The sequence below is a fragment of the Aptenodytes patagonicus genome, chromosome 13 (genome assembly GCF_965638725.1).
Source record: "Aptenodytes patagonicus chromosome 13, bAptPat1.pri.cur, whole genome shotgun sequence".
In the NCBI taxonomy this organism is placed as follows: Eukaryota; Metazoa; Chordata; class Aves; order Sphenisciformes; family Spheniscidae; genus Aptenodytes; species Aptenodytes patagonicus.
Window position 1 is genome coordinate 2,434,056 of NC_134961.1, and position 25,365 is coordinate 2,459,420.

Here is a 25,365-nt window from a genome sequence, read left to right on the forward strand (position 1 = left end):
TCTGGTGCGGACGGCTTCAGCCTGCTCCTGCCCAAACCACCCAGCAGCCGGTAGGAGAATATTATCGGGGAACGCATGGAGAAAATACATCCTGTGACTGAAGCATAAAAGCAATTCACACTAACGGTGCTATTAACCCCTTGTGGTGCTGTTTGATTAGGTACAAGTGGTTGTGCAGGGGAGGAAAGGAGAGCGCAGCCCCAGTGCTTGGCTGCAGGGCTGATCACTGCAGAGAGAAGAGGCACCGGAGAAGTAAGTGGATTTCAGCAGGTGTGTGTTGATTCATCCCCCCTGGTGCATGTGTGTGGCGAGGCCCTGAAGCAAGCAGCTGTGCTGGCTTTTAATGTTAGTCTTTTCTAGAGAGAGGCAGGGAGAGCAGGAGCTTATTCAAACTGAGGATTTTAGGGGCTGTTTTTTCTCCTGAGGGGCAGCAGCAGGTATATGCTTCCCCTGGCAGAACTAGCCCCTGCCTTCCTCTGCGCGTGCTGAGCTGAAATTGCTCGCAGACAGCCTGGCAGCTAAAGCTGTGCCCAGGCTCTTCCTTAGAAACAGGATGCTTTTGGGCTTTGCTTCCCTTGCATCCCATGGGACAGACTTGCAGCCCAGCCCTGCAGGGGCAGTTTCTTGCCCTCCGTGCTGGTGATGTTGTGCAGCAAGGCCCTGGGGCTGGCTGGGACCGAGACCTGAGCCTGCCTCAAAGGAAACCTGTACCTGACTGCTCCTGCCTGGCATCCGTGCTCCCACGGCCGGGGCTGCTCTTCTGAGCCGGGCAGCTGATCAACACCCTGCTGTGAAGACCAGGGGGTGGGCTTCCTTTCTGGTATTTTGGGGCTATTTGCTCCTTGCTCTTTCCCTCACAAGACAGATAAAACCCATTAACCCCCCCAGCCTGGGAGGGCAGAAGCGAGCGCCCGCCCCAAGCAGCTGTTGCGGGGGGTCCTGCCCTTGCCGAAAGCTCTGCTGCCAGCTCCTCGCAGCATCGATTACTACTTCATTGAAAGCCATTTTTTTTAGGGATGTTACTGTGACATGTCAGAAGCATAAAAATCTGTCTTGTTTAATGGGCTTGTTGTCCATCTGACCATGGTGGTGACCTGCCTCTTGTGCTACTGATGTTCTGGTGCTTCAGAGGAAAATTAAAACCAGCCTAAGGCTCTGGATGAAAGGTGGTGCCCAGGAGGGTTTAAAACAACAATATGCTGTCCAAGCCTATGATTATAAATGTATTTTTCTGACCAAAACATATGAAATAATTATTTTTGCCAGGGGTTGTTAGTCAGAGATAGGCCAGCTTTGCCATTGTTAGCATCAAGTGCTGGAAAACTTGGTCACGCTACAGAAATTATAGGATTTAAAACAAACCGAGCAGCCCTGACAGATGTCTCGAGTGTCTTTATGCTTTCTGTGCTGGAGCACGTAGAGTTCATGCCTGAAGCATCTCCCCAGTGTTTGTCAGGAGCAGCAGTGTCCTTTCCAAGATGATCTCAGCGGCTTTTTGTCTCCTCCATCGTGTGACTCGGATTTTTAAGCAACAGGGGAGACCAGCCCTGTGTCATGAGACTGGGAACAGGATCAGGAGTTTGGCCATGCAGCCAGTGGGAGGGACTGTGCTGTGCTGGGGGGGGCAGCTCCAGTCCTGCCTTGGTGATTTTGTGCTGGTGCAGGGTTGGTGAGAGGAGGGCAGTGGGTGCTGGAGGTGGCTGTGGTGCTGGGCATCACTCTAGACCCCCTTTGCATCCTCCCTGGAAGGTGTTTGCAAATGCAAAGGAGGCAGTTATGTATTTATCTTGCAAGTTAGCCAACCTTTTAAAATTTCAGCTAGGATGCTTGTCTTCTGTGTTGCTTGCGCTTCATTAACTTTTGTCTCTGAAATTTTTCAAGGGCAAACAGGAGATGAGTAATTGCCACAGAAGAAAAGCAGGAGCCAGGGCACAACGTCTGTGGTTCAGTGTCTTGTGAACCTGGGAAATGGGAGGTTTTTGCTCTGTCCCAGCCTTTGGCAGGTCACATAACCCCTTCTCATCTCTGCTTTCCCCCACCTTTAAACATCAGTGTATGGTTAATAATGATGTGGAACTGAAAGGTTTGTCATTTAAAGCAAGGAACTGCATTGCTCTTCTCTGGGCCAGTTTGTCCTCCGACTTAATGTGCCCATTGCACAGCGGCTGTGTCCCAAACACACTCTGCTGTCCCTCCCCTGCCTCTGAGTCATTGGTGTGTCCCTAGGGGGGTTGCATCCTGCTTGTGAGCTGAGTTTCAGTGTGCAAGTTCTTTAGGCGAGCTTCCTAATTCGTCTAAAATAGCCTTCTTAATAAGTGCAGCATCAGCCCTCTTTCTTTTGGAGAGTGGTCCGTGAACCTTTTGTGTTCCCTGCGGAGCATCCCAGATGCCTTTGGGCTGTCCTCTCAGCATTGCAGGTGCCTGGACGGCAGAGCCTGGCTACGGGCATGGGGACCCTGGGGTGTTCGCAACACTGGTCTCTGAGGATGCAGGTCACGCTCTTGAGCTGCTGGGAGGGAGGATGCTCGCCTGCTCCGCTGTCGTGCTGGGATTCATGCGTTCACCTTTGTCTGCCCTCTTTCCCCATTTATCAGAGAGAGCTCTGTGAGCAGGATAAATGTTCACGCTCCGTAAGTGTTTCTGCTTCTTTTCCTGGCCCTGGGGACCTTCTGTCTTTGGACTTTGTTTTTGTTGAGGAGGTGCAACTCCAGCAGGTCTGGGCATCTCTGCCAGAGCCCTCCCAAGCGCCCGGTGCCAGCTTCGCCCCTGTTAATGGTGTGAGGGTCAGCGTAGCAGGTGGGCAAGAGCGTGCCCAGGGCTCCTCTCCCCTGTGGGACATGGAGGGGGATGGTCTTGTGGCATCGTAGGGACAGAGCGTGTCTGTGCACTGGGGCCTGGTCGGGGCAGGGTGACTGCCGGCGAGGGCCCCCGCGGGGTGTGCGTGAGCTAGGGAAAGCCCCGTGGGGGACGGGGGAGAGCTCCCTGCTGGCTGGGGATTTGGTTCGCTGGCTGCAATGGAGCCAGAAAAAAGGTTCCTTTAACGAAGAAACCAACATACTTCGAATAAATGAACGGCAGTGCCTGGCCTCAAAGTATTTTCTTTTCCCTTTTTAACAATTACATTTAAGTAAATGTTGAAATGGAAGTGTTGCTATAAAACACAGCCACAGTGCTTGGGTTCAGAACTGCTGATGTGAAATGTTAGTATTTTTTTTACCTTGTTTCCCTGAAGCAGTGTGTGAGGCTGGCTGGCCGGAGGTGGCTTTGCCTGTTGACCAGCTTGGACTCATGGGATGGTGTCGGTGGTGCCGGGGCACGAGTGCTGGCAGAGCGGCAGTAGGTCTTTAGCACGGAGAAAATGCCTGGTGGGCAAGAGGCTGTCGGTAGTGTTGGCAGTCGCTGGGTGTGACACTGGCTGTCGCACACCGGAGTGCTCAGGGCTCAGGAGGCAGCTGCTGCCACAAAAAGGACTTTTGGCCGCCTTCTGGGAAATTTGGTAACTGGCCCCTAGCCCAGCAGGGTGGGTGCTGGGAGCAGGGCTGGGTCTCGGGGCACAGCTGGACTTGTAGGGGGCAATGGATGCTGAATGCTTCTCCTCCAAGTAGCTCTTCTGAAATGTTCTGATGAGGCTCTCCCTGTGTCTCGTGGCACATGGGGTATGTGACCTCCTGGCGGCCCCTGAAGCCTGTCTCACCCGTCCTAATTGAAATGCAGTTTTGCAGGGACAGAAGCAATTATTCCCCTGATGTCGGGCTGTGTTTTGTTCAGTGCTTGGGTGATGGCCCCTGCTGGAGAGATGCACTTCAAGCCGGAGAGATGGCAGGAGAGGAAGCTTTTGCAAACCAGCTGGTGGAAATCATGGTATTTACCAGCTCACAGCTGAGCTTGGCAAGGTATTTTTATATCTTCACATGGTTTGTTGTTTTTTTTTTTTTCTTTTCTGAACTTGCAGGCTGAATGCTGTTTTGGTTTTTGTTTTGCTTTGAAACTGTTTCACAGCCAGATAAAAGATGCTCTGTTTTCAGCTATCATCCTCTGCTCTTCAGCCCCTGTTACCTTTTAACAGCATGAAGACAGTTTTGTGGAGGCTTGGCTTGAATTGGGGAGAGAGAGATGTCACATGGCTGAACTCCTCCTGCACAGGGGATACCAGCTGTGCTCTGTGCAGGCAGCAGAAGGGGTTGCTGCTGCCTCCTCTCTGGTCCCAAATGGTTAAAAAGTAACGAGCATGGTTGTGTGGTCCCCAGGGCAGGACCAGGACTGTCCGAACTTCTTGTGCTCCACGGATGTTCTTGGGAACAGGCGAGGACATGGCAGCAGCACCTTGCAGGTGGTGGAGAGGAGCTGCCCGGCAGCTGTGCAGGGTGGGGAGAGGACTGTGCACAGGGCTCGGCTGTCCTGTGCAGCAATGCTCAGGCTTCTCCGCTAAAATGGTTGCCTCCCTCGGTGGTGTCAGCTGCTTCTCTCCCCTGCTAAAAACATGGCTCTGCGCGACAGAGGGTCCTGCTGCAAGGAAGCGGCGGATTGTTGCTGCTCACTGCCCGTGAGATGAGAACTGGTGCGGGTCTGGCTTCTGTGTTGGCTGCTGGATAGTTGACTCAGATATGTATACTGGGCAGCGAGAAAAGAAGATTTTCTGTTTGGGTGTTTTTTGAATGCGAAGGGAAGATTTCTCAGTGATTTTTTTTCTGGCTTTGCAATTCACAGGGTCACTGGAAAAGTATCAGTGACTCATGGGTTTGCTAACAGCTGATAAAGTTTCCAGAGCAAACTATGGTCATTTGAACATGCGCGGATGCCCTGTGAAGGCTATGCTCTTCCTAAATCCTTGGGCTTTGGCTCTCGAGGCCACCCTGTATTTTACCCAGTTGTATCACTTCCTCTCAGACTCTTCTTTAGGCTTCCCCACTGCTGTGCCATCCCCTTAAACTTCACTCCCTGCCCTCCGTGGGGCCCTGCCGCTGCTTTGGGCTTTGGACCACAGTAACTTGTGTCCTGGAGGCTGCTACCACTGTTGCCTTGTGCTTCTGTCCAGAAATGGCTTCTAAGGCACTTGCAGCCTCCTCTGCTTCACCTCTCCTCCTGCTGCTTCCTTTTCCTGCGAAGCCCCTCTGCAGAAACCAGCTGCAGGTAGATGTTGTCTTGTCTCCTGCTGCGGTCCGGACGGGGATGAAGGAGAGCATTGCACAAATTGCTGCTCATCTCCTCTACTCCATGGCACACAGCCTCCTCGCAGCAGAGCTCACACCTGGTGAGCACCGTGCACTCTGGGGTGCCGGAGGCACAGCCGTACCTTGCTTTGGGCTCTGGGAGCTGGGCTGGCCAGGGCCCGCAGCCCGGGCTGGTGGGGTGTCTGCAATGCAGCTCTGCTCCTGGCTGCTTCCCGCAGGAGCAGGCTCTGCCTCTCCCCTGGACATGGACAGAAAGTGGGGTGAGGCACCACAAGGATGGCAGTAAAAGATGAACCCTGCACCATGGAGCTGAGCACTGCTGGGAAACCTTCTCCTGTCCAGGGTTCTCCACTTTTTTGTTGGGTTTTTTTTTAAATTCTTGTTATCCTTTTGTGGCTGTGAGCTCTTTGGGATACGTGTTGTCCCCCTGTGCCTGGGTGTCACCTTTCACCCAGCTGGGTCTCTGCAAGCTGTTTCAGGGAATGGATGTGGGTGTTTCATTTATTTTTTTCAGTTTTGTAGCCATTGCTTGTGGTAAGAGGCTGTGTGGTTCAGGCTGTGGAGGAGGTGCACACCGCCTTTGCCCTCCTCCCCGAGTAGATGCGCGTCTGCCCTTGCCCCAGTCCAAGAAATGGTGGTGGTGGGTAATTGCTCCTCCTGGCTTGTAGCATCTCTCATTTTTCTGAATCCAGCTGAAACCTTTGCCGAGTTTTTAAGGTCAGGTTGCTAAGTTACACCTCCTTGGAGGAGCAGGCTGAGCAGCGTGTTACAGGCAGGAGCAGCTGCTGGCTGGGAAGATCTGGGAGTGGTGTCCCTTTGCAATAACCGGGCTCTCCTGGCCCAATCCCTGCCATCCTCCGTCAGTCCCGGGCTAATCTTAGTACCTCATTTAGCTGTTCTTCCACAAACCTTCAGCTTTATAAGCTTCCTTTCCTCGGCAGATTTAGTGAACTAATTGACTGAGGGTGTAGAAGAGGCACCCACAATTACCTGTGAAACGCCGTGTGGTCCTGCAGGAGGAGCGGCAGCCGTTTGGCTTTTCCATCTTCTTTTTTTGAATCCTCGTTTGCCTTTTGAGGCTGTGAGCTCTTCAGGACACTCATTGTCCCCCTTGGAGCTTGGAAATGGCTTCACATGTCAGGGCATACAGCTGTCACCAAGCCACAGCTCTGGAGCAGGCAAGCATGGTCTGGAGCAGCTGATGCCCTGCTCCTCTGCCCCTCTCCCTCTTTAGCCTTGCTCCCTGGCTTAACCTCCTTCTCTCCTTCCCATTTTCTGCAAGCAGCCTGGCTCTGGGAAGACGGAGGGGGGGGAGCTGGACTAGCACAGTGCGTGCTCAGGTTTGCCTGAGAGCTGCTGGGACTGAGCACTGTGGCAGGGCAGGGGCTTCCTTCTTCCCAGGAATGGGACATCCTTGGAGGGTCGCCATCCTTAGGCATTTCCAGGAGATGTGCGGGAGGTTTTCTTGCTCAGTTCCCTAGAAATCATGTCAATCGGTGAGGTTTATTGGGGTCCTTTTCGGATTGTGGGTAGTGGTTTTAAGGTGACTTTTCCCCTCCTGCTTGCTATCTCTGTTGTGTTGCTGGATTTCTGCTGTGGCTGGTGTGGTGACTCTGTCCTTCCTCTGGGTAAGCTGGAGACTCTGTCCTCTCTAGGTTGGGCTGGGAAGTGCTCTCTGGAGAGCAGCTTCTCCCTCATCGAAATAAGCGGGGAGGACAGGCTGGGGGTGTGTGTGTGTGCAGTTGCTTGCAGGAGGGATGCTGGATCTGGCTTTCCCTCGTTTAACTTGCATTAACCTTTTCTCTATCCCTCCTTTCCCTTTATCTCTGCTCAGCCCTTCCCCTCTCTTTCCCTGGGGTGATGGAGAAGCCATGCGGTAAGGACATCACCATCGCCAGGTGCCAGACACGGCACATCTTTTGAGATGTGTTTTGCCTCTTCTTTCCACCTTTTTTGTCACAGTGGCTTTTTTTGTTAGCCTGTTTGCTTTCAGTAAAAGCCTGGGGAAGCAGCACCCGTGTCCCACGGGTGTCACGGGCTCTGGCTCGGGTGGGGGATGCTGGAGCAGTCAGCTGGGCTCGCACCCTGCCTGGCACAACCAGCTTGTGCCCTGCAGCTGTCCCCAGGGCTGGTGGCAGGGGACCTGGCCCTGGTGACTGTTCTCACATTTCCCCATCTGTCTGCAGACTGGGAGTGATGAAGCTGTCACTGGGCTCCTGCCTGAGCTCTTGCATGCAGCCAGACAGATTTTTCCACCCTTGTCAAGACTTGATTACGTGCTCTCCTTTCTACCAAAATGCCGAACAGCAGCTAAATATAGGCTGTAACAGTGTTGATTATGGCTTTTCTAATTGAGCTTTACACTCCAACAGGTATCTTTACTAATGGAATGTGGCATCCTTGATAACACCTAGCTGTGGAGCCTGCTTGGGAAGCATATGTAGATGAAATGTGACTTCCCGTTGGCGTCAGGTCCTGGCTGACAGTTGCTGCTGAGGCCTCTGGAGTTGTGCATGGGATGGTAGATCCATGGAGCTGGAGTGTGCTGGGGAATTTGAGTTCAGATTTCAGATCTAAATAGGTTTCTAGTTGCTTTGCTCTTTCTGATATAAATTATTGTCTGCAGCTATGCAGCTTAAAAATTACTCCTTTAAGGGTGTGAATTCTTCCCTTTTTACCCCCACGTGATTTGTGTGAGTGGCACTGTAGGCACAAAGGGATGTTAGCACTTAGAATGCTAATGCCATTCTGCAGGTGATGGAGCTATAAGCAGGTGTGTTTAAAAGCACTGATATTTAAATGCAAGAAAAAAGGAATGTTTTGAACTCCGGCAGCGCCCAGGACTCATTTATGCAGCACAGCGATGTGTTAAGTTACATTCCTGTTGTCTTGTGCCAGTGAAATATGTTACAATGAGAGGTACATACGTTTTACTGAAATAGAAACAACTCAGGATGCTAATTCTGGCTTTGTATCTCCTGGCGTAGCTTGTTTTCACATTGGCGCAAGTGAAGCATGGGGCTTGGAGTGGGCAGGATGGTGCAGTGTGCCCAGCACAGCTGCGGCGGTGCCTCTCCAGGGCCAGGGCAGTGCTGTCCCTGCAGCCGTCCCAGTCCCCAGAGTGCTCAGTGACAGCTCTGTGGAGCAGAGCGGCATTGCCCGGGAATCAAAAGCAAATGCAGTTAATGCAGAAGTTAATAAATTTCTGAACCTAAATGTCGAAACGTGGTCCCCATCCCTGCTGTGATGGACGCATCTTTTAGGGTCTGGGTAAGAGGCCCTGGCGGTGAGTGCGGGGGCTGCCCAGCTCCCGGCGGCTGTGGCTCCTGCCCTCTACCCGAGTGCTGTCCGTGCCCGTTGCTGTGCGCCTGATGCATTACCGTCCCGCAGGAGCCCTGCACGGTGCCGTAGCTCTGCCTCGGCCACTGTGTCACTGCTCGCCTGTGAATTACATCAGATGCCGACACCAGTCAGGAGCTGCTGTCACATTTGTAAAGGGAGTGAAAAACGATCATAATAAACGTAGTGGTGACAGGCAGCCACCCAGGGTCAGGAGCTTTTGCATGATAGACTCTCCCTGTGTGACCTTGAGGACTGGCTTAGTGGAAATAGGATAAAATTTAGTGCTGTAATGTGCAGGGAGGCAGAGTGTTCACCCTGCCATCCACTCTGGGAGCTCAGCTTTGCATGATGCTCCGGGACAGGTAGATGATGCCAGGTCTGAGCGGGAGGGAGGGCAAGCGAGGAGCGTGGAAACAACCATGGGGAATGAAAGCTCATTTTGTGAGAGGAGGCTGAAAGAACTTGCCTTAATCAGCCCAGAAAAATGCAGGCTGGAAGGGGCTGTGAATGAGGTATAAGGGAAATTAATCATGGGAGCAAACACCAGAGAGGGGGAATAATTATTTAAGCTAAAGGTTAATATTAGCTAAAGGCACAAGAACATATGAGCATAAACCAGTTAAGAACTGAATTTTGGATGGAAATTTGAAGGTTTCGTACCATTCAGTATGAGATTTGGGAACAGCCTTGTGTGAGGAGGGGCCCTTTGCTGAGCCCCCTTGGGAGGTGCTGGGGAGCTTGGTTGGGCTCAGGTGTGGGCTCTGTGACAGCAGGGGATGGGGCTGGACAGCCTTGGGGTGATCCCGGCCTGCAGCCCTCTGCACAGGGTGATTCCCCCCATGTGTCCTCGCACCACAGCGGTGCTGGGCACCCGTTCCTTTTTATCAGGTTTCTGGGATCTTTGCAGCCTGGCCTGGGCCAGTGTCATCCCGGAGGACAGCACCTGAGGACCATCCCTTGAGGGAAACTGCGGGGTGAAGCAGGAGAAAGTGGACCTGCTCCCATGCCCCACTGTGAGGCTCGGCATACTCTGGGGTTTTGGAGGAGAAGGAGGCTCGTGGTCACGCTGCTAGCACATTGGTGTGCGTCTCAGTCACCCCTGCAGCTTTTGAGCCCCATCATCAGACTTGGTTGACTTTTGACCCCATAGAGACCTTGAACTTGTGTTCCTACATGTTGCATGACACCTTCGTGACCTCTATAGCGCCTGCTGCATGAGTCTGTCTTGCTATAGTCTCAGCCTTCCCTATAGCACGTGTCCTTGGGACCCCTGAGTGACCTGGTTTCCACCACAAAAAGCATTCTGCTGTCCCAAGACGATGCTCAGTGCTAAGTGGGGTTTTTAACTTTCTTAAAGGGAATTTTTATCATTTCAGTCTTGAACCCTCTGGTTTGTTTGTTTGCTTAATTCTGATTATCTGTGAGTTTTGAGGTGGGGTGGGTGCTAGAATGCTTCATGTGCTGTTTATGCTGATTGTGGCTTGCAGCTCAAGATGCAAATCCTAATTAAAATACACTGGCGAAGGGAGAAGGCTTTACTGAAATAGCTGCAGCTTTGCAAATGAAGGGTGCAGTCTGGTGTTGGGAAGGACCGTATGCTCTTAGTCCAGTGACAGCGTTATGTGTTACAGAAGGGTCCTGGCTTGAAGAAGCCATCTCACTGACTGAAAGGGGTATGCTCTGTGTTTTCTCGCCTCAAGGTCTCTGGACAGAAAGCTGCAGCGACCGCTCCTGGGGAAGTCCCGGACACTGCCCAGCATCCCGCAGTCCCCGGTCCTGAGCAGGCTTCCCCTCCTCGACTCCACGGCGTACAGGGAGGAGATGCCGGAGCAGAAGCCCTATAAGAAGCACTTGGCCTCCGACCGCCAGAAAGGCTGCACAGTCCCTTCTACTGGTGAGTGCCGCAGCGCTGGGATGAGCTTCCACCCCATTCTACCAGGGGGCCTGCAAAATCCTAGCAAACCTTTCCTGCTTCTTTAGGGGCACGAATAACAAAATAAATCCAACCCCAGTCTGTGTGGCGTTTATCCTGCTCCAAAACCAGCCCTTCTTGATGAGTTTGGGGTCTTCCCCCCCCGCCCCGTCTGAGCCTTTCTTTGAGCCTCTTACTTAAACCTCCCCATTTTTCATATTACGCTGATGAAGAAGCGGAGTTGGCTCGTGAAAGCTGCCCGATGTGGGGAGGTGATGCTCAGAGCCTTCTGTCTCTGGGTGAGCTGCACCTCCTGCCCACCCATGCTGGGGCGAGCTGCTGCCTCAGTGGCTCTCTGGCCAAAGTGCCTCTTTTCTATGGCGTGAAGCGGCTTCAGGGTACTCATTGCTGGTCTCCATCGGGAGGAACAGCAGAGAGCGGCACGGCTGTGCTCTTCCCACAGTCCTGGCCTGGGGTGGGAATCTGCTGTAGCAAATGCTCCCCAGCCTGGTAGTGTGTGTTGGCCTTCAGGTCAACTGAGGGTTTTTATCATGTCCTTCTACTCTTGTGCTGATCCTGATGAAATACTAATATGGTTGGGCCAGCTGCTCTGAACAAGTTTATTGGAAAACCATTGATGGTCGAAGTGTTTCAGTGCTTTTGGTGCCAGTGGAATCACGCTGGGGGCATAAAAAAGATGGGGAAAGGGATTATTAGCACTGAAACAAAGATAAGGCCTGCAAGCCAGGGCTGACAATCCAGCGCTAAATAAAATCCTTATAAAACAGCTCCCTTCAAACAGCACCCTTGGATTTTTTTTATTTTTATTTTTTTTTTAAATCTAACCTGCTGTCGTGGTTTAACCTCAGTCAGCAACTGAGCACCACACAGCCGCTCGCTCACTCCCCCTGCCCCGGTGGGATGGGGGAGAGAATTGGAAGAGCACAAGTGAGAAAAACTTGTGGGTTGAGATAAAAACAGTTTAATAATTGAAATAAAATGATAATAATAATAATATGATTATGATAATAATAATAATACTACACAAAGCGAGTGATGCACAGTGCAATTGCTCCCTGACCGATGCCCAGCCAGTCCCCGAGCAGCGGCCCCCCCAGCCAGCTTTCCCCCATTTATGTACTGCGCATGACATCCCATGGTATGGAATGTCCCTTTGGCCAGTTTGGCTGTGCCCCCTCCCAGCTTCTTGTGCCCCTCCAGCCTTCTCAGTCAGTAGAGCATGGGGAGCTGAAAAGTCCTTGGCTAGTGTAAGCATTACCTAGCAACAACTAAAACATCGGTGCGTTATCAACTTTGTTCTCATCCTAAATCCAAACCACAGCACTGTACCAGCTACTAGGAAGGAAATTAACTCTATCCCTGCCGAAACCAGGACACCTGCTCACAGTCAGATCACTGTGAGCTACCCAGCAGAGCAGCTGTCCAAACCCTGGATTAATTTTAATGCTCTGCAGGCTGCATTTCATTTCCTGGTGCTACTAATTCTCCTAAAAGTTGTGCACAGAGAGGATCTTGGCACGTCGCTGAGCCCATCCTGCTGCAGTCGTCGCAGCTGCGCTCCTGGGTGTGCTGCAGCACCCGAGCGACTGCTCTCTGTTGCATGCAGGACCCGTGGTTTTCCTTTCAGCCTGTCAAATTGTTAGAGTGGGTCTCGGCATGGGAGGAAGACCCATGGGAAAGCTTGTGTAGCTGACTCCTGGGGACATGAGGGAGTGGGACACTTGTGAGTAGGTAGGTAATTGCAGGCAACTCCATTGCTTGGAATCGAAGACGGCTTGTGAGGTTCTGTGAGCCCTCAGGATTTCCTGGGTCATTGTTTGCAAGGACAGACCTGAATAAATGGTGAAAGTCTGCCTCCTGGTAGAGGGCAAAACAAAGTGCTTTGCAGGACTTGTGCCTGAGAGAGCATCCACCGTGGAGGGCATGGCATTCAGAGCACCCTTCAGCACCCGGCAGGTCCCTGGTTGGTGTGCTGGTGCTTCCAGGGAGCTGTGCTGGAGGTGGAGGGAGGGAGTGGGAGGCTGGTGTAAGACCGTGGGATGAAGTCCCAGCATGAGTCAGACCCACTGCAAACCTCATCACCTTCTGCTGCAAACGCCTCCTCTCATGTGAGTGCAGACGTGCTTGTGCACCGTGGAACAGCCACCCTAGAGCAAACCCTGTGCACAGCCCTCCCTGCACAGCGGGTGTAAGGAAGAGCCCTGATTGCATGTAACGAGTGTTTGGGATGTTGCTTTATTCATGGCTGGAAGGTGCTTAGGATACCAAGAAGAGGGAAGAGTATGAAAACCCTCGTAGGCTGGAAGGCTCCCTCCACACCCAAGAGCCTTGAATGAATGAATGAGGAGTTGTTTTCTGTCCAGATCCTCCCAGGTTCTTTTCTTGGCTCCTTGATATTCAGTTAGGAACTGCTAATTAGCTACTCATTAAGGCTAACGGCATGCTACCATGGAGGAAAAAAAAAAAAGATGCTTTTCTCAACAGTGCCTGGTTATTGTATCAGTCTCTCGCAGCCTGGATCATGGGTTTGGCACTATTTACCTGCAGTGCACAGCACTAAATTTGTCTGAGCCCTGGGACAACAAGCAGTGGCCTCGATCAGTGCAGAAGATCTGGCCTTGCTTGCAGGGATGCAGCAACCCTCAAGCTGCAGGGATCGCACTACTAGCAGGGTGTGACATCTGGACAGCAGGACAAGAGTGGAGCAGCGCATGGCTGCTGGGAGGTTAACGAGCCCTAGTATGCTGATGAGGAAAGCAGGATTCCCACAAGTACTTATGAATGAGAGTTGGGCTGCAGGGTTTCAGGAGGGAGAGAAGATCCTTTCCTTTAAAGAACTTGTGAATTTGCTTTGAGCAGGTGCCATCGCTCCCCATTCAAGGCGGGGGACACGTGGCCAGCTGCAGTGGGGGACACATGGCCAAAGCCACCTTGGGAAGAGGCTTGCCCACAGGGTTGCAAGGCTTTGGCAGGAGCAGGACTGTTCGTGGGAGAGGTGGTAAGCTCATCTTCAGGGAGAGTTCACCACTCTGCAGGGAAGAAACCGGGCTCTGGCTCGCTGCTGTCCTTGGGGCTGCAAGCAGAGGAATTGCCAAGTGAGGTGGGAGAAGCTGTCTCTTCCTTCATGGATGAGATGCAACATCCTCATCTGACCGCTGGGAAATGTTCCCCAGCCATTAGCTTTGTGTCCCGTGGTTCCAGTGTGGCAGTGCCGGAGGAGGGAAGTGCCCTGTCACTCTGTGGGAGCTTACAGGAGATTGTCCTGCTGTGGCCCCACAGCTCCTGTGCAGGTCCTTGTGTGGGCACCAAGGTGTCTGATGGGGAACCGGGGCCCTGAGGATGGCCAGGAGAGCTGAGGGATGGTGAACTGGGTTTCCTGTTGGTCTGGTTTTGTTGTTCCCCTCCAGGTAACCTGCAATAAGTGGTGGTGTGGTCAGTTGGGACAGGCTCCGAGCTCTCCATCCTTCACCCCCTCGCCTGGAGCAGCTCTCCTAGGTTAACCCAAAACTCCTGATGGCCATAAGCCTGGGACATAGCGAGGGGGAGACAAGAGCAAACAGGGCTTGGTCAGACAGGGGCAGCTCCTGCATTGTCCAAACCATTATCTGTTTGGTGTCATGTTTTGCAGTGTACCGAGAGGCTTCACACGTGCTGGCAGCACAGAGAAGTGAGCTGCCTTTTGCTTGTCCTTCCTTCTTCTGTGCCCCTGTGAAGTTTTAGGGGTGGGACTGAGAAACACTTTTTGTTGCACCCTTCAGGGGCTTCTTCTCAGCCTTTGGTTGCCTGCGGCTCATACCTGCCAGCCTGCACAGGGAGGTTACTGCATGTGTTTTGCATGCCTGACCCCTTGCAGTTCCCTCTGCCTTGCACCTGGAAGGAGCAGACCATGCTGGAGCTCTTCACTGCATCCTCTCTCCCTTGTCTGTTGTGCAGCATGCGGAGCTCTTCAGAAACTGGCTCCATGCCCCACTGTGAAGCTGGGAGGAAGCTAACTGGTAGCACGGTTGGTGTGAGCTTATTAGGAATTATGCCCATGGGAGGAAAAGAAAGAAGTTGAAAGGAGGTGGCTGGATTTGAGCTTAGACCAGGACTCTGGAATTAATTTTCCTAATACTCACAGGGATGTTTTGGGTGGCTTTCCACAACGTCTGGATGAGTGTCAATCTTGCATCTCTGTTGAACTTAGTGTGGGCATACGGCCCCCTCCTCAAACAGCTTTGCTTGTGAAGATGCCCACCTTGTGCTTTCAGCGGGGTAGTGGTGCTGGTTCCTGTGCTCTTTTCCGTGGTGATGTGCTGTTGGATGAGAGGAAGATTCCTGGCTCTGAGACTTCAGCCCGGTACCTGGGCAATGTGCCACCCCCTGTGCGAGGGAGGAACAGAAGGGCCTTTTTACACTAGCCCATGCATCGGCGTTGGTGCTGAGGAAAATCTTTTGTGTTGCTCTCAGCAGCTGAGGGATCAGCCTGTCCGTGCCGAGAGAGGAAGTATTGGAGAGGCAGCTGGTGTCTGTCCTTCCTGCCCCTCCATCCTCTGGTGCATGTCCTTACCAACTCTTCAAATTCAGAAAGAAGAAAGATTTTGCAGCAATCGTTAGTGCTAAGCACAAGAAGATGCTTAATCTTTTTAGAGGTGCTGATGTTGCCAGGCATAGCTCTGGACGGCAGAGAGGTGACCAGCTTCAAGGCAGAAGGGCATAAAGATGGTTGGACTCCAGCCTGTGGGCTTGCTCCTGTCCCTGGCATTTCCTCTCCAGGCACTTCTTGATCTTTCCCCTCTGACCTCTCCAGGTTCTGGGCTTGATCATTGATTTACTTGTTTGGTAAAAATCAGGAACAAGCTCCTTTAGTATGTAGAAAAGCTTTTTGGGGTAGGCAAGATCCTGGCTCCCCATTCCCGGGGAGGAGGGACTGTAGGCCTTCTGCCCGAGCAGGGGAGAAGTTTGGAGGGGAGCAGCTCTGCTGCTGGTCCTGCTCCAGGGCTGCGCTGGAGGATGCAGCTGCCTGTTAGTCCCTTGGAGAGAGTAGAGACTGAGAACAGCAAAATCAGTGGGAAACTGGGATCAGTGAGACCAGATGTGACCCTGTTGGTTTGTGGGGCTTGAACACCAACTCCTTCATCCTCAGGAGAGGTGACCCACGTGGAGGAGTGGGTGTAGTGGGTGGTTGTTCTTTCCCTTGTACCCTGGCAGCTGGGCTGTGTTCAGCCCGCAGCCTTGGCCTTCCCTCACCCAGGGCGGCAGAGCAGTGGTGGCCATGTCTGGGCATGCTGTGGGGCTGGGAAGGGATGGCCTTGGGGACAGAGGATGCTGTAAGTGGGGGCTGAGGCATTGCAGACGAGCAGGGGGCACCAGGGCTGGTTCCTCCTCCTGTGTGCGATTGTCCTGCGTGGTGGGTGGGTCTCCTCCCGGGCTCGGTGCCTGTGTCACAGCATTTCGTGCTGCGTCCCTGGAGTGATGCTACCTCGCAGTGGCAGTCTGGATCTGGGCTCCGATTGATGTGTTTGTGCCTTGAATAATCACAGCTTTCAAACAGCAGTTCATGTGTTGTATGAGTTGACATTTGGAGAGGAGCAGCAGCAGCTAATTAAATTGAAAGTAGGGGGGGGAAAGAAAGATGCGCTGCTAGGTAGTGCTGTGCTCCAGGTTGCCTCTTTGTTCGCATTTTTAAGGTCTCTGCCTTTCTCTTCTTCCCTCTTGTCCTCTGTTCTGCTGGTTTCGACTTGGTGCCTTCAGATCCACTGGCAGGACTTTGCATGCAGCGAACTGTCTTTGTACCTTAAAAAGCTTGGGGAGCTTGGGGAAGAGACGTGTTTGTTGAGATGCAGAAGATGGAGCGGCTGGTCGCCGCTCTGAGGCTGCGGTGGCTTGTAGTCCAGCCTGTTTCTCATCATATTCAATGTAAAACCCACAGCCTTGCTGGGTAAACTACACTTCACTCACTGAATTGTGGCTGGTTTTTACCTTAGGACCTTTATCTGCTTTAAACTCTGGAAGTATTTTGCTCCTCAGCCCTGGCGTAGCAGTGTCATGGTCATTCGTGCTCGAAGATGCTGGGTTTTTCAGAAACCAGAGACAAATGATCTTGCCTTGGGAAGATGCTGCCTGCAGGAGGAGGAGAGTTTCTGAAGACAATCATGTGAGATGCCCTTTTGGGCTGCAATGGCTAATAATTGATCATTTTTACAAGAATTGAGCAAGCGGGTTGTATTGTTTATTTGTTATGGCTATTGAGAAGTGATTTTGGCTGGGGGGTGGGAGGCAGGGCAGACTCCATATGTAAAGACGAGATTGGCAACAAAAAGCATGCGGCATCCAAGCTCCTCAGAAAAGAGCGGAACAGTGATATTATGGAGACATTTCCAATTGTGTTTTGTTATTTTCCCTTTTGTTGCAATGAAATATGGTCAGTCCTACCCCGGGGGCGCTAGCTCTGCATGATGCTGACTGTCTTCTGCCGCTGCTGCTTTCTCAGTGTCGATGAGGTTTTGTCTCCCGGCGCTCCAGCCCTGCAGTGCTGCATCAGATGGTGCTGCTGGCAATGGGCTGCGCGGAGCTTGAGGAGACCGGAGGTCTGGTTTCTGTCCTCGGTTTGGCTGTTGATTTGCTCTTGGCCGTGCCATGAAGAGTTTTCTGGAGGAGGAGATAGCAGTAAATCCTTTTGCAATTTGCAACATTTGTGGTGTCTCAGTTTTCCCATTCACAAAGCAAGTTTTATTATCGTTACCAAGTACAGGGCATGTGAATACCTACAAGAGAGAGGTTTGATACATTAATGCTAGCAGCAAGAACTGCGTATGGTTCTGACTGTAGGATTTTTATTCCTTAAAAAAAACCCCAAACACCCAAAACATTTTCTTTTAATGTGGAATGTCTTATTCAACTTGGGGTGATGAAGAATGAGTGAAATTTTTTATTTCTTTATAAATGACCCTTTTAAATGGGATAACTCTATTAAAGGTAAATAGCAGGAAGTTTTTAAGTATTAGGATTTTGGTCTGCTGATTATTCTGAGTAATAATATTTATACTGCAGTAGTGCCTGGAGGCCCTGACTCTGGCCAAGTCTTTGTTGTGCTCAACTGTATTTGACCAGTTCCTGCCAGGAAGAGGCTGGGGGCTGGGGGTACATGAGGCTGGACAGGGTGGGAGCAGGGGATGTTGCCTGGGGCAGGCGGGGCCAAGGGGTACGCAGGGGCTTGTGGCGGGGACGTGCCCTCTGATCCCCTCCGGGCAGTGAGTTCTGCAGCACCCGTACCCCACGGCATGGCAGTGCGTGCAGGATGGGCAGAGGGGGTCTGGGCTGTCCACCGGGCATCCCCACTGGTGGGCTGGAGGAATAGGATGTGGCTCTGATGGGGTGGCATGTCCTTCTGCTCCCCAGGGGAGGCCTGGCGGCTGGAGGACGACTGCACGGACCCCCCCAGGAACCCCCAGCTCGGCACAGCGGTGGAGGACGCCCCCTTCAGCTACTTCCGCACCCGCTCCTTCTACATGAGGAAGAGCCTGTCGGTTGACAACCACCTGGGGTCCCTTGGCTATGCTGTCCACCCGGCAGAGACGAAGGCCGAGCGTGTCAAGACCAAGCTGCGGCGGCAATTCGTGAGTATCGGGGCATCTGCCTCCCCTGCGTTAACGCACACGCAGCTTCCCAAAAACACTGACATGTCGGAGAGCTATTTTTATGTGCAGCATTACCAAAACAACAGAAAAAGAGGCCACTCCAGCCTGGTGGAGCAGACGGCGGCAGCAGCTCGAGTTTGCCTACATCATGGCAGAGCCTCGCCTGCCTCGCCTGGCAGGGTTTCTTCCCCCCGGGCTGTTGCTGGCTCGGAGGCGGCTGTTGCTCAGCCGGGTGATGCGTGGGGCGAGTGCCTTGTCTCTGGGCGCTGCCATCCAAAGTATGAAACAAGGTTGAAAGTAGGAAATAAGTTTTCCTGTCCTCTGTCTCACCTGCACAAGAAAGTGGGTCTTTTTGAGGGTTTGCAGATGGGTGCAGCAAGGGGCTGAGGTGAGCAACGAGCCAGCGCTTGAGACCCTAGGGCAGTGCAGCCCTTTCTGGCCCTTCAGAGCATTCTGGTGGCAGGATGTCAGGGCTGCGCCGCGGCTGTGGGAGGCTCTGGTCAATATTTAATGGGCTTTGCCTCTTCTCTTTCCCAGAGACACCTAATATAGGGGCTCGTATGGCCTTCCTCCTGCCTCGTTACTGGCCTTGGGGTTGTAATGAGGGCTCGGGTGTCCCCGTGCTGAAAAGCACTCGGTGTTGGCTAGAAATGGGTGAGAGCATCGGTACAATGGGAGCAGAGGGGGCAGTGGGTGCCCATGCAACCCAAAGTGCTGCCAAGAGCTGCCGGCTGAGGCAGCGGTGCTCACCCTGCCCGTAGGCTTTGGACAGACGCATCTTTTGAGACCCTCTGGCCCCAAAGTCACTAACTTTCCTCTAGCCTGGAGGAGGGGCTGATCCCCCTGCCAGGTCGCACAGACTGGTGCTGCTTCTGGTGTCCCCTGGGCTGCGTCACTGCTGTAGGGTGTGGTTTTGGGGGCTCACCCTCTCTGCTTGTGCTTGGATGGACTGTTGAATGTAGCCACTCCTTTTCTCCCCGAGAGGACAGTTCTGACCTCAGCAGCATCTTGACACTTTTCTGTGTGCAGCAGCAGTGGATGCCCGTGAGGGTGAGTCTGGGGGAGCTGGTCACGACCCTGGCACTGTCAGCGGCACCCCTGAACCGTCTCTGTGGGAGCTGCTGCCTCTGGCTCGGGAAGCAAGTGAAAGCCTCAGGGATGGAGACGAGCAGAAGTGGGATGGGGCATCCGATGAGCAGCTGAAAGACGTTGGAGGTGTTTAAGATGAGGCGGTCCTGCTGTGGGGTAAGGCATGGATATCTGCTTTATCTGTCTTTCAGCCTGGATCTGCAGCCCCCAGCTGCACCCAGGAGAGCGGAAAGGAGAGGAGGTCGCTGAGATGTTGGGGACCATTCCTCTTTCGGAGATGGTCTTTCAGTATCTCTGTGGGACCTGTCACCCACAGCCTCCCTTCTGCGGTGGAGATGGGCACAAAAGGCATGGAAGGACTTGGGCTCTCAGCCCAACCAATGTCCTGGTGCCTGCGGAGAGGTGGGATCTGTCCGTGCCCATGGGGCAACCTGCTGCCCCTCGCCTGTGGGGCCAGTCCGCTGCCTGCTCAGTGCCATGCCGGTAGCTCTCTGTGCTGTCTGCAGCTGGTTTGCTTTGGCCTTTGACTTCATGAGGTTTTGGGGACCTTTAGCTTTTCTTGGTGTACTCATGGAGCTGATTTATGTCCATCAAGGAACAGAGCAGAATTTTTGTAGGGCAATTTTTTGTTTTGTTTTGTTTTTTTCCTTGCCTATGTAATTTCTGGTTTGTTTTAATAGCTAAAAGATGTTGCTCTGGGCTTGGCCACGAGCTGTGACCTTGTGAGACCTACTGAGAAAAGCAAACTCATCCTACCTGGAAGGGGCATCATCAGGGCCCTTTGATGGAGGCTCGGGGCAGCGAGTGTGCAGGAAGCTGAGCCAGCAGCTCGTTAGCTGAGGCTTGGGCCGGTACGGGACCAGTATTCCCCACACAGCTAAAGAGCCTGGTTTTTAAGTTCAAAGTAAAGGTCCTGCCAACCTGGGGAAGTTATTTACAAGAACAGGTAGCTAGCGCCGAGCTCCACGTCCTCCCAAGGTTTGGTAATTACTTTCCATCTCCGTGCTAGAGGCGTTGCAGTTTCCCCTGGGTTTGTGTTATGCCCTGGCCTGCTGCACGGTGCCTGCTCTGCCCAGCCCCGGCTCTCTGAGCGTGGCTGGTGGAGGAATCGGTGCCAGGTGAGAGCCACTGCCCTCGTGCACGGCAGAGCATTTACAGGAGAGAATATGGTTTGCCTTTCCTACAGTGGCTCATCTGGGACCTTTTAGGAAAGTCCATATTTAAAGCTTGATTCATTTTTTCCGGGCTGTTGCACTTACCCAGCTCGTAATGTTAGATTTCTGGCTTTGCTCTTTCTGTGCTGACAGTCTGAGCTGCCTTTGCCTTGTGATGTGGCTGCTCGGCTTTTTATTATGGGAATTGCTGAGACTAAGGGGAGAGGCTCCTGATGCAGGGCTTTTGGGGAGGCATCTGGGACCCTAACCTGGCAGGGTGGATGGAGATGGGGCAGAGCTATTGCCTGCATGCATCCTGTGCTGTGCAGCTCTCTCGCATCCATTTGATGCTCTCTGCCTTTGTGTTGGTCATGGGCATCTAAGCTTCTCCAAGAGAGAATTTATTGTAGCTCATCTGAAAACATTTGAGGTTTGCCTCCCTGCACCCCTGGAGTATAGCATGCTGGAACACTGCTGGTGTTGCCGAGGCATCTTTCTGCTTCCCTGCCAGTGCAGAGGGAGCACCTGCAAATCCTGCTCTGGCTGCGTTCCCCAGGAGTGGCTGCCCTTTCCATGTCTGCCGGAGGCAAGCACGCCTGCCTTCTTCCGAGAGCGCGATGGAGGGCAGATTTCCCCCGGCCATGTAGCTGGTGGCATGTGTCTGCGATCCCACTGCTGGCATGTGATGGATCTGCGTGTACAGATTACTTGAATTTGCATAATTTGAATTTTAAATGAATTCAAATTTTTGTGATTGTCAGAACCAGTTTTCTTTCTAATAAGCCTTTCCTTTTAACTCCTCTAAGGCTTGTAATGTTGTCGACATTTCTGCCTTTGAGAAAGAGGATCATTTGATTGCTTTTGACATCTGTCTCTCACACGGATCCCCTGCCTTGCTCCAGTGGGTCCAGTGTGTCCATGCTGTGACAGAGGCAGCGGCCATGGCTGGGGCTGTGCTCTGAGACCTTGTGCGTATCGTTTTGAGTCGCTCAGTGATGGGCAAGGGACTGTTTTGGGTTTCATGCCCAGCTAGATCTGCGCTGCCTCCGAGACGGGCAGCGAGGAGCAGGGATGGGACCTTCTGCAGTGTCCCTTGCCTGGGGGGAGGAGGAGAGCGACGATAGCTGCGTTACAGGCTGTGGTGAAACTTCTTGTCTTCATAGGAGCCCTGATCACTGAAGTCAGAATTAACCCTATTAAACTCAGTATTAGCCTTATGGAGCATTAAAGGAGGCCAACCGGGACTGAGTCACTGTCTGTGATGACTGCTAGGACGGTCAGTGCAGATTACAGCAAGGGCTCTCAGTGAATTTGTACTCTTTCTTTTTCCCCTTGGGATTTTGAAGTACTCTGTATCTAGGCCAGTTGTTCTGGTGTTGCCCACTGATGTTGTGATGTTATAAGGAAACCTATTAAACTGACAGCCCAGATCCCACTGCTCCCCAAAAAGGAAGAGCCAGCAGTGCCTGGGGTCCCTGCCTGCTGGCTGATGGGTCATTAGCTTGAGTTGCAGCAGGTCTCTATCCTGACTCCTCTGAAATGAAATGCTGCACTTTGTGCATCACAGAAGAGTTGGCCAGTTTGCACAGGTGAGATGGAGGAGAGCGGCGGTTGGCATTGCCCTGCCACAGCAACTGGTCCAGCTCTGCCGTCCCTGGTGCTGCCACAACTGGCTTGACACTTCTGCTTGCTTTAATTCATGAGTGTTTCAAGTGGGTGAGACTCTAAGTTGTGTTGCTTACCTGGCTGTGTTCTCATGCACTGATTTATTTTATTTTTTAATTATTATTATTTTTTGTATGGTATTTTTTGCAGGCAGTCATTCTGTTATGGTATGTCTGTGCCCTCCAGGAAAGACTTAGAGAGAGTTAGAGACTTAGACTCCTTGTTTGTCTTGGGAGCTGTACAGATGAGTTGAGCAGAGGTAATCCTTGCCTTACAAAACCTGTAATGAAGGAGAAAAGGCTAACTGGCATGGTAGAGCCTGGGAAAAGGAGGCAGTGAGGAGACAAACTTGCTTTGTGGCAGAAACCTGATCAAGTCTGATGCTCACTGAAGTTACTAACAGTGCCTGGGCTGTAGAAGGAGGCAGGCACCAGCTGACATGTACCCATCCAGGTTTTCCTATTGCTATGGATTCTGGATATCAATCCAGAAACTCCTGTTCCTGATGGACACTGCAGTGATGTTGGGGAGGTGGAGCGCATGGGTCTGTGCAGAAGCCGCCTCGCCCCAGAGCAGTACCAGTCCATGGGATGTGAATATCCCGGTCTGGGTTGCTGGTGCCAGGCATGCTGGGCAGAGCCCGGAGCAGAATGGTTTCTGCTTAGTGGGACCCATCCCTGCATTATCCCGACGGTTTGGTCTTGTTCCCAAGTGTGCAGGGACTTACCAAGTCTGTTGGGTGCAGTCTCCTATATGCAGCCGGTGCTGGAGGCTGTGGTGTGATGCTTACGGTGACAGCAAAGTCAGGCTCAGCCCTGCTGTAATCCCACTGATGCCAGTGAAATCACACTGGTGGTAACACTCTTCTGCTTGCTTTATTTTATTTGGTTGTGTTCTGACACTGCTACAAAACCGCTTTCTCTCTCATACCTGATTTCAGAAAATGTTAGCAAACAGCCAGTTGATGCTTGTTTGTGCCCTGTAGCTCGGTGTAACAAAAAAAAAAAAAAAAAAAGAATAAAATTGGAGGCTGGAGCCATACAAGAGGCAGGTCAACCGTGTTTCATGAAGAGGTGGAGTAGAGCGACGAGTGTCGTACTGGATCTACGCACATGCTGCCCTCAGTTTTGCAAAGCACAATTGCAGTGACTATCTTAAGGAGGTAAAGGCAAAGGTAGTTGAAGGATGCACATTGTGTATCATCTAATTGTGCCCATCCCCGCTTCGGCAAATTGCTCACTTGCTGACTATTGTTCATTGATGAGTAGTTAAAAAAAATACGAACCTGATAAATAATGTGACACTTGAGCCGGATAGCAGCTTATTCACTGGAGAGCAGGCAGCAGAGCAGTCCCTGTGAGCAGGCACCGAGTGGGAGAGGCCGCCTGTGAATCACTCAGCTTTGCAAATTAGTGCAGGAGGGAACCAACACAGTAACGCTCAAAACCAAAACGTACCCGGCTCATTTCTTTGAGTATGGTTTTATTTACAACGGCAGCTTGTAGCATCCCAGCAAATGCTTTGCAGTGCATATAGTAAAAGCAGTGACAGCTTGGAAAGAGGAGAGTGTGCTGTGGGTCTGCTCTTGCCATCCACATGCAAAGGGAAATGTCTCCTGTGGGGAGAAGTTAGAGGGGCAGCTTTGTGGGGACCACTCAAAGCTGGGCTGGGAGAGAGGGTGTTCCTGGTGGCGTATGTGGACAGTGCGATACATCCCACTTTTTCGAAACCAAACTGGGAACAGGTATCTGTGATAAACAGTGTAAACTGAGGAAGCTGGGGTGGATGTGCCTACAGCTGCTCTTTGGGATCGAGGACGTGCAGCCAATGCTTCGCACTCACGATACAGGTTGAAGTGGCCCCGAGAAGCTGTGCGAGTTCAGTGCTGGCAGAAATGATCTTATGTGCTGTCCGCCATAGGGAGATGCTACTGCTTTGCTTGATGGGTGTCAAGGGGCTTGTCATCTTGTCATGTGCGAGGGCATCTTCTGAGGATGAGTCTTGCTCAACTAAGTTTGGTTTTTGGCCAGCCATGCCGGCTCCCCTGGAGCCACCGAAGCCAGGTGTCTCTGGCACCCATCTCCCATCGTGGGGTCAGCAGGTCTCTGAGCCGCGAGGCATGGGCAGGGCAGTGGGATCCTGGAGCAGCAGTGGTTATTTTTCTCAGAATCTGGATTAGACTGGAGGGTTATGCTCCTCCTGTTAATCTCGCCATGGGCCGTTTCATGCACGGCTGCATCTCTGCCATTAGGATGGGGGAAAATCCCCTGGTGCAGTCTAGGAATGTATTCTACGCCTTGGGCATTTAATATCAGATTTTGGTTATTCCGATCCTTACGAATGCAGATGCCTCGGAGAGCTTGGCTGAGACAGGTGCAAGATGGGCAAATAATGATCTCTTTTTCCTGCCTCTGCTGCTTCTGCAGCGCGTGCTAGCTCTCCGCACAGTGAAACCTCCTTACCTGTGCTCTGTCAGCCCTTCTTGGCCAGCCTGCCTACAGCACACAGACCGCTTGGGAGCAGGATCATCCCTCCTTGTGCAGAAATGTTTTTCGCATGCTTTCCTGATGGACGGAGGTTTCTTCTGTTCATCCCCTCCCACCCCCAGCCTTCCCCAGGGCTTTCTGTGCATGTTGGGCAGCTTCATCCAAATCTGGGCAAGGGTTGGGCATCTTGGAGCTGTTGCTACAGCGCACCAGGAGGATGGCTGTGTGGGGAAGGGACGGAGGGTTGCAGCCTCACTCAGCATTCACCCCAAATCTCCTTCCTTGGCACCGCACTGTGCATGAAAGGATGCGTCTGGGCACATCAGGATGTTTTACTGTACGCTAAACATCTCTGAAGATGCAGCGGTGGGTGCGGAGGTGCCCTGCTGCACCAAAGGGCTTTTGATCCCCTGCTCGTGCAAAGGTGACTCTGATGGTTGGGAGGGGGAGTTTGGCTTAATGTCAGCCAATGCGCTGTGTTGCTTATCTGCTTATGGGGGAACCTCGAGGTGGGTCTTGGTGAGATGTATAAAGATGTATTTTGTCTATTTTAAATGTCCAAAATGCAGGTCATTCAAAGTCTTGTTTTTCTGGAGCGGTGTCTGTCTGTATGAACATCATACTAATATTTCCAATATTCCCAAACTGTGCTCGGCTGCTACTTTGTGCTTACCTTCCTAACCTTCCCGTCCTTTCTGCAGTCAGTGGGGAACTTGTCTGTGAGAATAGGGAAAAGAAAATGAAATCCAAGTATCACACAAAGTCAGATGGCCAGAAACACCGACAACCTGCCAGAACAGTGCTGGGCTGTGGTGCTTGTAGAGTTGATTCCCTGGAGCTCCATGATCCTTGTGTAGCTCCTGACCCTGCCCCGGCTTTGCGTGGTTTCCCCTGTTTCCCTTTGGG

The 25,365-nt window shown here is 52.4% G+C and overlaps 1 protein-coding gene across 6 annotated transcripts in view; it reads left to right on the forward strand.

The window, feature by feature from the left end:
* Positions 1-25,365, forward strand: part of LOC143166536 (ankyrin repeat and fibronectin type-III domain-containing protein 1-like) — a 269,972-nt gene that overhangs the window by 73,011 nt on the left and 171,596 nt on the right. For all 6 annotated transcript variants that reach the window (XM_076350966.1, XM_076350965.1, XM_076350968.1 and 3 more), the window contains 2 exons: positions 10,214-10,407; positions 17,827-18,044. In XM_076350966.1, the coding sequence (XP_076207081.1) occupies positions 10,214-10,407; positions 17,827-18,044 (412 nt within the window). The remainder of the gene's footprint in view (positions 1-10,213; positions 10,408-17,826; positions 18,045-25,365) is intronic.